The following is a 14,962-nucleotide window of genomic DNA, read 5'->3' as shown; positions in this document are numbered from 1 at the left end:
CTCTGTATCCTTGGTAGCGAAAGAAAAAGGGGGTTTGCTGAACTAGATGGGCTGAGACTGGAAACAAAGAGGATCGTGAGGGATCACAAATGGGAGGACTGGCAACCGGGAAGGTCACAGGCAGCAGGAAGGTTTAACATCAATGACCGGACTGGGGCTGACGAGACAAATAGATACTTAAATGCAAAGACTAACGAGGGGCAACAAGCAACAGGCATGAATCATCAGGGTCACGCTAATGAGGAGACAGGAGGGTCAGGCAGGTGTGATGGGTAGGACATGACAGTGGTCATGTGACACGGGCTGTTACTGTCACCATGAGGAAGCGCAGGAATGTAAACAGCTTGGAAAAGGCAGCTGGTGTTTTTCTCCTTTATTTCTGTGTGAGCCTATAGTGGATCCCGTGTTGGATGGGATCCTGTCTCTACTGCGTGTCAGTCGTAAGCGGATCACACTTCTTACCGTTAGGGGGATGCCTGTGGTTTACAGTGGCTTGCAAAAGTATTCGGCCCCCTTGAACTTTTCCACATTTTGTCACATTACAGCCACAAACATGAATCAATTTCATTGGAATTCCACGTGAAAGACCAATACAAAGTGGTGTACACGTGAGAAGTGGAACGAAAATCATATATGATTCCAAACATTTTTTACAAATAAATAACTGCAAAGTGGGGTGTGCGTAATTATTCAGACCCCTTTGGTCTGAGTGCAGTCAGTTGCCCATAGACATTGCCTGATGAGTGCTAATGACTAAATAGAGTGCAACTGTGTGTAATCTAATGTCAGTACAAATACAGCTGCTCTGTGACGGCCTCAGAGGTTGTCTAAGAGAATATTGGGAGCAAAAACACCATGAATTCCAAAGAACACACCAGACAGGTCAGGGATAAAGTTATTGAGAAATTTAAAGCAGGCTTAGGCTACAAAAAGATTTCCAAAGCCTTGAACATCCCACGGAGCACTGTTCAAGCGATCATTCAGAAATGGAAGGAGTATGGCACAACTGTAAACCTACCAAGACAAGGCCGTCCACCTGAACTCACAGGCCGAACAAGGAGAGCACTGATCAGAAATGCAGCCAAGAGGCCCATGGTGACTCTGGACGAGCTGCAGAGATCTACAGCTCAGGTGGGGGAATCTGTCCATAGGACAACTATTAGTTACAGGACAACCTGTAGCAGGACTTGTAGTCTTTCAGGCACTCGGCCCCAGATTTTTAATTACTTTGACTTTATATCTGAATCCGAATGTGGCCATTAGCAATTTCATATATATATGTATATATTCAGGACGCTAATTGTCGCACTGCCTTTATTGTTATTTATTCTATTCTACTGCCTTTATTGGCCCTACTACCCCATTTCGTTGTGCTCATACACAATGACAGTAAAGTTGACTTTGACTTATGAAGTGAGAAGGCCATGGATAGAGAAGTTGTGCTAATGCTAACTGTGACTACGGCGGTCAGATTTATTGGACCCAGCTGATGACTCCTATGACTCCCTAAGACTTTTGCACAGTACTGTATATATCTCAGGATTCCTAATGAAACAGGATTTATGTGATTTTTTTCTGGTAATTGGTAATCACCTACACTACTTGATGATGATCAGGTGCTTTTCTGTTGTTGTACTAACGTGCCTTATTAAGATTTTATGTTATTTATGTTTACTTAGTTAATATATGATTAATTTGATTATGTTATTATCTTTACTAAGTTACCTCAGGACCGCTGTAGGTTTTGAGTTAATAAACGGTCTGCCATCTGCCGCCCCCTGCTGGCCAAAGCGTCGCCGCTGCGATATCAGGCTGCTGCGCTCAGTGAGCAGAGAGCGCGGATTAAGTCTGTTACTCAGTTACGTTCTGGGCAGCGCGGAACCGGGACATTAATGGGATAGAATAGGAAGCCTTTATTGTCAGTGTACAGGTAGCAAATACAATATATAGACAGAAATATAAAATATACATATAGAGGGGAGGGGAAAAGCTCCCCCCACTCATCAGGCTTAGATTTCATTACATTTTATTTTTTTCAGAATCAGAATTCACTCTATTGGTACAACTGCATGTACTATGAATTTGTTTTGGCAGTTTTGGTGCATTTACAGACAACATAGAACATAAGTCAGAGAAAAACAGTCATTTTGTATGTTTGTTCAGCTTACAGAACCCAATTATTAACATACGTCACACTTCAGACAGAGTAAAAAGGGTTATACTGGTTATAAAGCAGAGATTTTACCTTTTTGCCACGGAGAAGCAGCGACATGTGAGACTCTGATAAGGTAAAAATGATTCCTCCAGCACACAGTGAGCTATCCCAGCATGCACAGCGACACGGGGGGGTTTGGATAAACCCAAAACTCTGGATTGAGGGGTTCAGTGAATGAGGAGGTGAATCTGTACAGGAGGGTCAGTCCATCAGAGGAGACTCTGTAGAAGGACAGAGCACCAGCCCCCCAGTCCAGATACACTCCTACTCTGCGGGAGCCTGAGGGCTCTATGGGTATGAGAGTCGGTTTATTATTGTGCAGGACAGAGTAACTGTTAGTATTACAGTACAGACTCCATGACTTGTCATTGAATCCAAGCCCACAGTCACTCCCTCCTTTCCTCCTGATCCCTTTATAAGTCACTGCTATCCAGGCTCCATTTCCACTCCACTCAGCCTCCCAGTAACAGCGACCAGTCAGACTCTCTCTCCACAGAACTTGGCTCCATCTGTCAAATCTCTCTGGATGATCAGGATATGGCTGCTCTGCCCCCCCTGTCACCTTCCTGTCCCCCCCCCCCGACAGAGACACTTCTCTGCTGTTGGGGTCCAGCGTCAGCTGGCAGGAGTCTGTAGGCAAGAGGAAGAGCGATTGATGCCATGACAAAGCCCAGCATCTCCATCATTATCACTGTCACACCTCACACACTCACTCACACAGAACTCGCTCCAATACACACATTTTATTCCCAATATACTCATGTAGCCGCCCGAGTCTGCGGCGCTCCGGCTGCCCCCTGCGCTGTGAGACACGCCGCGCTGAGAGACTCGCTGGGGCCAAACTGCACTTTAGCCTGCGCTCTATTATTCTGTACGATACATAAAATATAAAAAGTCTAATATGTGAATTACCTCAGGAAATGTTGGTCGCCCGCGCGACGCCGGTGGGAAGACGCGCCGAAATGACGCGCATGTTAAACTAATAGGCTTAATTACAGGTAAATAAAATTACAAACAGCATTCATCAAACATATTAACCATAAAATTACACAACAAAGATTACCACTAAAAGTGAGTTTGTCTTTAGGTCACAATATGAACGTCTTTTAATCCACTTTGGACACACACCTCTCTCCAGCAGCGCGCCGACTCGACGCTCCCAACGCGGACGCATCTAGGCTGGTTCTCCGCAAAGCGCAGCACTCGCGTATTACACCGCGTATGCGTACATGGAAACGTTCATATTTCTCTGGTCAAGCTGTGTACTTTGCACATGCGCACGTGTCCTATTTAAGTATTAGTAGTAATTCTGATATTCCCTGCACACGTACCACAGCCGCGAGGTCTGTGTATGTTTCCCTACGTTTTACAAATTCAGAGCGGCAGTTCACGGGGCTGCCAGCTTTGATCAACTGGCTGGTGTGAGATTTTCAATTTGGTCAACAAGTCTGCACACATATGCATACGCATTTATATGTATGTAACAGTTTTATTACCGTGCAAATTGGCTGTAGGGTTTGCAAACTACCCCAATCCTCATCAAAATCATCTATGTTGGCGTTTAAAGACAAATTTGGAGTGCGGCAGGCGGTCGTCCGCGGAGGAGTAAAATGCATCATAAAAGTCTATACAAACACGTCCGCTTATACGTGCGCGGAGAGGTACCAGTCTGGCTGCCACGTTTTCTGTGTTGATTCCGGCTTCGTCTGTGCACTTACATGAGGATAACAAGACGCATGCGCGACGTGCAGTGCCACCAGAAATTGGGGTGGCAGTATGGTCACGTTTTGTCACGGAACATTGTCTTTACTAACGGTACAGATAGTATTAAAGTAGCATCTGATTTTTTTAAGAATGAGTGTCCAGAAGAGCTGTATATTTTCACAGACAAGAAAAGAAATATTCCGAACACTATTGTGTCCTTCTTTGTACAGCGTCTTCAAAATTTAATGGCAGTATAAGTTTCTAAGAAAGCAGTGTCATGCGTACAAGGTACAATGAAATTCTAACCTGAAATTCTTACTTGCCTACTTTCATGAGCAGCATTATTTTTCATACAGTTCCATCCATCCATCGATTTTTCTGACACTTATCTAATATATAACATATAATCTATTTGTGTGTGTGTGTGTGTGTGTGCGGTTATATATATTATATATATATCCATCCATTTTCCAAACCGCTTATCCTACTGGGTCGCGGGGGGTCCGGAGCCTATCCCGGAAGCAATGGGCACGAGGCAGGGAACAACCCAGGATGGGGGGCCAGCCCATCGCAGGGCACACTCACACACCAGTCACTCACACATGCACACCTATGGGCAATTTAGTAACTCCAACTAGCCTCAGCGTGTCTTTGGACTGTGGGGGGAAACCGGAGTACCCAGAGGAAACCCCACAACGACATGGGGAGAACATGCAATCTTTGTCATCGTCTACTGGATATAAAATATCTTCAAACTGGATAATAAACAGATCAATCTTGAGAAATAAAGTAGCTATTTTAAATATAGAATAATTAACTGACTTACACTGGAACAGACCCAATACAGAAAAACGTATTGCAATAATAACATCATGTAGCAAAATTTGTCAGAAGGTTTAGTAGTGACTTGGCTCGAATCGGAAGAGATGAAGAAAACAAAATTATAAATGAGATTTACTGCTTTAACCTGCAAACCAGTCATTCGTCTTACTGATACAGAAAAAATTGTAGGAGGTGACTTACAGAATAAATTGTATGATTATATATAAACATAAGGCAGAAGGAGCCTTTGTTAGATTGTGGCAAAAATGGCTTGAACAAGGTGAGCAGAACTCAGCCTATTTCTTTAGGCTAGAAAGTCAGCAAGCCTATCATCAAGCTAACCATGACTATGTATAGTTATTGCAGTCACTGGATGATTAAATAAAACCAGACAGTAGTAAAACTGCATATAGTTCACAGTACATGGTAAACAAACCAAGCGGGCTTGTAGCTCTAATCAAAGCGTGTTCTTCAGAGTGCCGTCTTGACTCCTTGTACAACATTTAATGCCACAACCTCATACTAACAAGTGAGACTGGAAACGAAGGAACCGACCAAGATGGTTTTCTCGCACTGCCCCCCGGTGGACATGACCTTCAGTCCTCCAGATAGATGTAAACTACGCACGCAAGTGTAGTCGTGCCGTGTGAAGTCATGGCCCTAAAGCACAGACTTAGGAGATGTTCAGTGTCACAGCCAGTTTGGGTAAGACTGCAGGTGCCGTCTTAGGCAATATTAATGAATCTGAAAAAAAGTACAGTCAGCGAATGCACAAAAAGGGCAAATGTGAGGGAAGGAAGCCCCCCCCCCCCCCCCCCCGGACCTCACTGCTCATAGATACTGTAGCTCACACAAGATAAGGATGCAGATAAAAGGTTTTGATGAGCTGTTACTGAGTGATACCAAAAGTTCCTGCTACCCAAACAAAGCGAGGGCAGTTTCCCAGCTTTCAGCATTACAGTGCATGATGACACCTAGGACAGGCTGGGCTCTTACCCCACCGCCCGCCGCTGACTTGGTTTGGATCCCCTGCTGTAGCTACAGCCCACACTAGGCAGTGAGGAGCAGCCCCAGTGTCAGCCATTCCTGCTCTGACTGACTTCAGGGGGAACAAAGTGCATCAAAGCCCACAGCTACTCTCTCTCTCATCTGACTCCAGTTGTGTGTCACCTACACACTGGGTCAGACAATGTGTTTAATACATTAAACTGATCTTTACTGAATATCAGGTCTGTGGCTGGAAAATCATTATTAATGACTGATTTTAATATCAAGATAAACCTTGATTTTTATGCGTTAAACTGAAATGGGGTCAAATGAAAACTATGCAGCAGCCCTGATCAAACCAGCTACTCCTACCTGCCCTTTATCAGTGAGACTAGAGCACTTAGGGAAGGAGGTGGAGCCGCCGCCTTATTTAATGGGTTTGAATTATTTTTACAAGTCAGGCACTACTTTCTGTCAGAAGGGTAATTATGAATCTGAATGAACAGAAATTACATGTGGAGTTCCTCAAGGGTCCGTTATTGGCAGTGGGCAGTGGTGGCTTAATGGTTGTTGGATTGAATCCCCGACCAGCAAGGCACCGCTGAGGGACCCTAAGCAAAACACTGCTCTCAGGGCGCTGAATTAGCTGCCCCTTGCTATGTCACGATGTCACATATGGGTTAAATGCAGAGGACACATTTCGGTGTTGTGCACTGTGTGCTGTGGTGTGTCAACACTGATCACCAATTAGAATTATAATCCTCACTGAGCCTCTTTGTTCATCATCTACATGCTTCCATTTGCTCAGATTACGGAACACTATAAAATCTCTGGAACACTTAAGGCCATGTTGTTAGTAATTTAAAAAAAATCACAACAAATAATAATCCATTCTTATGCATTATAATCATGGCTTTAAATATTTATCAAAAGGCATAACACATTATAGGCATGCTTATTATGCATAATGAATGATGTATGAAGCTTTCATCTTTAGTGCCTTATAAATACCTTCATAATGCATTACAATGATCGGTATAAGCATTAAGGATGCTTTGTATTGCATTATGAAGGTATCTATAGTGCCTTATAGCTGAGTGTGTCATAAAGCATTCATAAAGCGTTATAATGGTGGATATAATGTGTTATGCTTTTTTATAAATATTTATAGCTGTGTTTATAATGCTTTATGAGTGCAGTATAATTAAGCAATAACATATAAGAAGATACTCCGGTATATCATGGCTGTGATTCGGTCAAAGGTAGAAGGCTATAGGCCACCACAAAAAAAAAAAAAAAGTTCTCATAACATCAGTGCAAGTGGGAGGGGCCATCGTGTCCAAACCGTCCGCATACCTGGATAATTCAGTCAATCACCAATATAGTTTTGTCTAATATTTCCGGTGCCAGCAGTAAAACAACTAGCCAGCTTATTATCGGAGTAACTTTGCATTATAAATGAAAACCAGGTCTAATAAATAAAATAGTGGCACTTGAGTGGCGAAGAGATCATGAGGCAGATTGCAAAGTTCAGTTATTGGCATCTTTAATAGCGCGATCGGTAAGAGGACAGTTGGCAGCTTATAAAAACTTACTCTGGAACAGATTAGAACAAATCCAACAAAACGGAATACATATGAGCCTTTACTCTCACTGTCACCTATGTTCATTTTTTAAACTGGTGGAAATGCAGGCAGGTTCTGAAAAGGCATCAAGTGACAACCAGCCCAGCACCGGCTCCATGTTGGTGGAAATGAGGCATCAGTACAGTGTTCCCAGGTCCAGCCCAAGGTCTGCTTAAGATCCACCCAACAGAAGCTGAAACTAGCACAATAAGAGAGAGAGAGAAGGATTTCTCTCTAAACCAGATACGGAAAAGCTTGTTCATGTGTTTATTTCCAGCAGGCTAGACTATTGAAATGGTGTCTTTGCAGGTCTTGGTAATAAATCAGTCAGACAGCTGCAGCTCATCCAGGATGCTGCCACCAGAGTCCTCACTAACACCAAGGAAGTGGAGCATATCACACAGCTCCTTAATCACTGCACTGGCTTCCTGGGTTGATTTTTAAATATATTATTCGTTGTCTACAAGGCACTAAATGGCACTAACTTCCTTAAACCTTTGAAGCATCCAGACCCCTGAAACTTTACTCAGTGTCCCAGAATGAAGACCAAACAGGCTGAAGCAGCTTTTAGTTTCTATGCTCCCTGTCTATGGAATAAGCTTCCTGAAGACCTGAGGTCTGCTAACACTGTCAGTTCATTATAATCAGGGATTAAAACGTTACTGTTTGCTGCAGGTTCTCAATAAATTAAATCAGCAGGAGTTGAGTCATACGCTGCCTCTACAATGTCACTTCTTTTAAGTTAACTGTTTGTTTTTTGGGCTTTTAGACTTTTTAAAATTGTCTTTTAAATTGACAATTGTCACGATCTCGCTGGACGCGGGTAATCGCACAGGTGGGCGAGCAAGCGGAAAGCAGGCAAACAGGCAGGATTCAGGGTATACGGGGGTTTAATGGGGAGACTCAGGACTGAAAACATCTGACGCCGACTAACATCTATGACTGACAAGGGAAACAGGTAAGACCAGGACTTAAATAGGACGGGACTAATCAAAGTAAGTGGACAAAGCTGGAGACGATCAGGGAAGCACAAGTGGGTAATCAGGGGGCGTGGCACACATGAGAAGTGGACGAGCCGGGCAAGACAACAATGAACGTGTTTGTAAGTCCCACACCAAAGTTCTGAAGTACCGAAAAAGTATCGCAGTTGCAGTGGTGCTTTTTGGTACTGGAACTTCTGGTACTGGTACTCAACTGGAAGTTAATGGAAAAGGGAAAGAACCAAAAGTACCGAACCTGGTGCAGTGGAAAAGCACCCTGAATAAACTTGCCTTACTTAGCAATTGGATTTAAAGTCCACTGAGATAAAAAGCTCATGTAAATGTGAAAGACCCGGAGGCAGCGGGAGAGAGAAAGAGAAGCTCCACTAGCAGTAGAAAATGAAACACAATAAAACACACTCCACCTCATACAGGGAGAGAGAAGTGTGTGTGTGAACAGACTCACAGTGTAAGAATTCTTCTCTGGTCCTGGGCACTAATACTGGTAGGACGGTGTCTTTGGTAACTAGAAGGAGACAGAGAGAAACAGCGATGTGAGTAAAAGGAATTTACTTGTGGGAGATGGACTTCACTCACTGTGGAGATAACAGCAGTGGGGTATTATCATTATGAGGGACAATAAAAAATAAAATTGCATTTTAACAAACTGCAAATCATGGTAAGTTACACATAATACAGATTTTTGGTTTCTGTAATGTAGAAGAAACATGTTTCATGTGATCTGGGTTTTGCAGCCAGTAGAATGTGAAGCTCTTTCACCAGTTATCACAAAGATTTAAACTTATTGTAAACAAACTGACTTGGTCACACAAATGTGAGGCTGACTGTACTGCATACTCTCTCTGCAGCTGTTCAACCCCAGGTGTGAGACCCTTCAGCCAATCAGTCCTCTAATTAGTAATCCAGCAAAAGCAGCCCTTTCTGGGTAAGATTGGCCAGCCCTGGTCTATATTAACATGAACAGACTAGAAAATGTATTAACCTGGTGATGGATCTCTGCCATTTTCATTCTGCAAACATTCTCCAGTTGATCTTTCAGCTCAGAAACCGCCTTCCTCAAATTCCCAAAATCAGATCTGGGACTGACAGAGATTCTGGGTCCAAATCCAGCTTCAGGAGTGACAGGAAGAGCCTGGCGCCTCTACAGACACACAGTCTGATTAAACAGCTTCATCAACACAAATGTGTATTGCAATCTAATTAACAGAACCTTTAACATCTGACCAATGACAGACTAGTTGAAATACAAATGAGAACATGCATCCATTTGAATACTCTGGTTTTCTTATTGCCAAAGTAGCTGTTCTGTTACCTGGAGGAAATGGACGTGATCCTTTGTGTGTGAAAGCTGCTCCAGCTCAGAGTGTCTCCTCTTCAGTTCATCAATCTCCTGCTTCAGTCTGTCCATGTCTCCTTCAGCCTGACTCACTGCAGCCTTCTCCTGATCTCTGATCAGCTTTGTCACCTCAGAGTGTCTTCTCTCAATGGAGCGGATCATCTCAGTGAATATCCTCTCGCTGTCCTCCACTGCTGACTGTGCTGAGCTCTGTTGGTGACACAGGGAGCAGAGGACGGTAAATTACAATTGGCCCCTTTTGAGACTCCAGAGAGCCTCATTGTACAATAGAGATGTGAGCCGACAGGAGGTATAAAAACAGCACAGGGCTGGGGTTTGGAGCGACACCATGCTGGACGCCTCAGGTACTGAAACCCATCCAGCACAGATTGGAAATGATCGCTCATTAAGCTCATACACTGTCAGCTGCAGGGATTTGGCAGAGACTGGTGGCTGTATGGGGCAGGTTGGTTGTCACCATTAGGTCTCAGTTTAATAGGTGACTTTTTTAGTGTTTATTTGCATTACGCTGGGTTGTGAAAAGTTGCATTTTTCTCAAATGGGCCTTTTATGGTATTTTTTAAATAAATAAACTACTACTGCTGCAACACTTGGTTAAACTCTGTAATCCAGCAACTTTATCCCACTGACCCAGAATAACCCACAGCAGCATTAATTTGATTAATCCGCACAAGTCTGTAAATCTGCAATCTGTTGAATCTGAAAGAAGATACAATATGATTACAAGCCAGCTGTTATCTTCTCCTCAGGTTCATACTCACTGTGACTGAGCCCACAGCCTCTCTCAGCTCCTGCAGCTCCTTCTCTCTCATCTGAATTCTCTGCTGAAATTCCCTCTGTATTTCACCCATTTGTTTCTACAGATAGAAAACAAGACAACAAAACAAGTTTGTTTCATTAGCTGAGATTACATTCATTTATCATCCTGTCCAGGGTGGACCCCAGCCTTGGGCCCTATGCTGCCTGGGAAAGGCTCCAGGCACTCCCCCTGACCCTGACCTGGATTACCGGATAGGAGATGGATGGATGGATGGATGGATGGATGGATGGATATTCATTAATGATTTATTGACTGTAGGTAGGATTCAATGGACATAGACCCTTTGGTCCTGTTTCCACCTGGTATTAACATGCGTCCTGGGTGATCCAATCACAAGTGGACAGCGCTAATTACCCAGGACGCATTGAAGATGCATTGAGATCCGATCACTCAAACCACATTAGGAGGTGGTCTGGGCTGCATATGGCCACATTCTTATAGCAATGTGAAGGCGAATGTGTCCTGGGCTGCACTGCAGGACCGGCTACTCAACTGACGTCCTATTAGATTGATGTCAGATCGCATGTCAGTTGATAATGGGCCACTGTGTATAAACTGCACTGTGAACAACAACAATGCATCTTTTCTCCTGCGACCCTAAAAACTCTGAATCTGCAGGGAAGTTGGTTTAATATTGGACTGTTTGACCCATTCATATGGAAACTGTGACAAAGTCTGCATCACTGATGTTCCACGCAAATTCAGAAAGGAAAATGTGTAAAATGGGATTCATTAAAGATTCTTCAGAATTTGAACATATCATATATTTAATGTGCATGTTGGGGCGCAGCCTGGTGCAGGCAGGGAAACAAGGTGAGGATCCACTTAAAAGCTCCAAGACAAAGGGAATTAAGGAGACTGAACCAAACTGGAAAGACACACAATAAAGGAACAATAAGGGGTCAAAACTCACCAGGGAAAAAGTAGCTAAGAAAATGACACGTAGACTAACAGAGGGAATGGGGCAGCTAGTGATGTTAAGCTTGACAATAAAAAAGCGATTCACTACATTCTGAAGCACAGCTTCAGTTTCCTTCGTTCCACCCTGAACACGTGACCATGGTCATCTGAAGCTTCATTCTGCACTCAACCATGTGACTGCTTTGGAAACTGAAAATGTGGCACAATCCTCATTACCGGTTTCAAACCTGTTGTACAGCACATATTTCGGCGTACACACACACTGCAGCGTAAGTTTTAATCATCATAATAATTTAATAATAATTCATTTTCAATAATTAATTTAATAATTCAATAATTTAATAATAATTGTATGAATGATAATAATAATTGTATGAATACATAATATCAGATTTGGGTGAGGGTATTACCCAATAATCTGTATAATTTTCCCAGTATAGAGACCAAGAAACAAATGATTGATGAGGCTTTGGTCAATATGCACAACCCTTCACCATAGTGGATAACGCAGGATTTAGGGAGGTTGTGGGGATCCTGGATCCAACCTACATTCTCCCATCCAGGCAAACATGAAAGGGTTTGGTGACAGAAACATTTAAGATAGAAAAAGAGAAAGCAAAGGAAGAGGTGAGAAATGCCAAAGCAGTAAGACTAACATCTGACATGTGGACATTCATACATATGGAAGCTTATTTAGCAGTCAAATGCCATTTTATAAATGATAAGACTGAGCTGTTGACCTTATTATTGGGAGCAGGAAAATTCCCAGAGTCTCATTCTGCAGAAAACATGGCTGCAGTCGAGGCAGCCTGATGGAGGAGTGGGGAATACAGAATAAAGTCCGATGGCTCACACTGACGCTGCACAAAATGTGATTGTCTGTGTCAGACACACAACCTGCATTGCAGGTTTCTGTAGCCAATCTAATGCTCAGGCTGCTGTAGCGAATTAACAAAGACAGATGTGAGACAATTAACCAATAACAACAGTGCAGGGAAAACAGGCAACAAGTGCAGTAACTTATATTAATGAACACAAGACTAGGAAAACTCCCACAAACACTGAAAGTAAGAAACACACACAAGGAATTCAATACTTAGAAAGTACAGAAACATGTGGAACATAATAAAACAAGGCACAAGCTTCACAAGCAGAACAGAGAACTAACAAACACTGGGAAGAATAGAAAAGCAATAATTAAATGAAAGAGGTGAGGTTGGTTCCTGACCTGCCTCAAACCCTTAACCAGCTGGTCCCAGCCTCTGTGTCACACACTCATCCCAATGAGCCAAATGCAGCCATGTGGGGAAAAGGAAGAACACACTAGGGCCAAAGACGATGAGAGGACAAAGGGGATGGATAGCGATGGCTGCTGGCCACACGGGGAAGAGACACAAGGACAGGCACTGAGGCGAAGCTTCATTATTTATGTCAAAGCTGCTCCACGCGTTATTAATATTAGTGAAATGTGCCGGTAAAAATGACATGAAGGTAAAATTAAAGCATGTAGGTAAGAATGTGTGTTCAGTAGCCAAGCAAATGGATGTGTGAATAGAAACATATAATAACAGTGTAATTGTTTATATAGTTTTATATTGGGCTGTCCGGGGGCTTGAATTCCAGGTTAGATATTCAGTCCCACTGCAGCCCTGACTACTTTTACTTCATTTGTTCCAAGTCAGACATAATTCAGCATATTAGACAAAACAATGAACCTCTTTGTTAATATTGTCATAAATTTTGAGCTTCACTGGTTATCATTGAAAGCCAAAATATTATCCTATGGCAACCAACACAATGCTTTAAAGGCTGAACCCTTTAACCTTGAATAGAAAAGTATTAATCTACGTATATCTTGGTACCGAAAGACCTTTTTTAACATGTACATTTGTACTGTGTTGATGTAGGTAAGGTAAGGTAAGGTAAGGTAAGGTACGGAGGTAAGGAGCACACACTGAGTACAGTGCCTTACCGCACCCACCACACGACGAACCACCTCAGGGATGAGAACCTGAGTGCAGCCGTGCAGTGGGTGACACCTCAGCACCACACCAGTCCCAATGGAACAGTGTGAGTTTTATCCGGTGGCTGCAGTGCCAATCCTGCAAAACACCTCCTGATGCAGTATAAATATGCATGTGGATAATGTGAAAAGTTAAACTTTATTGTGAAAATATTATTTTATAATAATAATTGTCTAATGAAAATCGCAACATTATTACGAAACAATAAATTGTCAAATTTAAAAATTATACATAGAAGACAAGTGTTATTATGAAACATAATTTTATGAAATTTATGAAATTTTATGAAATTATTTAAAAATAAAAGGATTCATTATTGAAATATTTATCATTTTATTTATATTTTTTGATATACTTATTATTTTATTTTGAGTGTCATGGCGTCCCGTACAAACATCTTCGGCGGCACGGCCTTACTGTACTGTGGCTCTAGTGAGTTCTTCTGTACTATGAAGGGTTACTGGCTTTTCGGGGTAACTTGTCGGATGTAAGGTACCACAGTTTAAATGGACTTCATATTCGTTTACTTACATTTTGCCCAGACTACCTTAAATCCGACAAGCTAGTAACCCCGCTAGTAAGACCGGACAAGTAGGTCATGACAACTTTACCGAACCAGACTTGATCTGAGTGTTTCGTAGCAATTACACTAACATGTGTTAAGACAAAATCCATTTATTTAAAATTTACTTTTAGATAAGAACAATAATTGATACTTTCGCTGATCCCTTTGGGGAAATTCTTTTAGATAGAAAGGGGAAATTCTTTTAAATTAGCCTGACCTGTATCTCCGCCCTTCCTGTAGCAGCTGAGACTGTATCATGGCCTCTGTGTTCATCCATCGTAGAGAGATAACAGATACACTGCTGGTCGGTACGGCAGTAGACCTCCAGCGGTTTGTCATGGTGGGAACAGACCTTGTCCTTCAGATGGCCGATGGCATCAATGAGCTTGTGCTGTTTTGCATGGTGGAGTTTGTTGTGAAGCTGCAGGTCAGTTTCACAGTAGGAGGCCAGACACACCAGGCAGGACTTGACAGCTTTGTGTTTTCTCCCAGTACAGACGTCACACTCCACATCTCCAGGTCCAGCATACTGGTCAGCAGGAGCAGCTGCTTGTAGTCCAGTCTTCTTCAGTTTCTCCACCACTTCAGCCAGCATGGTGTTTCTGCCCAGAACAGGTCTGGGTACGAAGGTTTGTCTGCACTGGGGGCAGCTGTAAACTCCAGCATGATCTTCCTGATCCCAGCAGCTCTTAATGCAGCTCATACAGTAACTGTGTCCACAGGGAATAGCCACTGGATCCTTTAGTAGATCCAGACAGATTGCACAGCTGAACTCGTTTACATCCACTGCAACTCTGGCTTCTGCCATTTTACCACGAACACTGATAGGATTCAGTCTCGTTTTCTCTCACAGTCGTCTGTGTGTGACAGTGGGAGGAACTTCCTGCTTCTCAGGCTGCAGCAGGTGTGGTTTTGGACTGA

The 14,962-nt window shown here is 42.9% G+C and overlaps 1 protein-coding gene across 1 annotated transcript in view; it reads right to left on the bottom strand.

Annotated features, from left to right (window-relative positions):
• LOC125729050 (E3 ubiquitin-protein ligase TRIM47-like) overlaps positions 1-14,891 on the bottom strand; it is a 93,735-nt gene extending 78,844 nt beyond the window's left edge. Inside the window, exons 1-2 of the mRNA XM_049005601.1 lie at positions 14,259-14,891; positions 10,473-10,568 (exon numbers count right to left, since the gene is read on the bottom strand). Of these exons, the coding sequence (XP_048861558.1) occupies positions 10,473-10,568; positions 14,259-14,849 (687 nt within the window). The 5' untranslated portion in view covers positions 14,850-14,891. The remainder of the gene's footprint in view (positions 1-10,472; positions 10,569-14,258) is intronic.
• Positions 14,892-14,962: the final 71 nt, after the last annotated feature.

Source organism: Brienomyrus brachyistius, unplaced genomic scaffold (genome assembly GCF_023856365.1).
Source record: "Brienomyrus brachyistius isolate T26 unplaced genomic scaffold, BBRACH_0.4 scaffold433, whole genome shotgun sequence".
NCBI classification, from domain to species: Eukaryota; Metazoa; Chordata; class Actinopteri; order Osteoglossiformes; family Mormyridae; genus Brienomyrus; species Brienomyrus brachyistius.
This window is presented reverse-complemented; position numbering and strand designations above follow the sequence as displayed.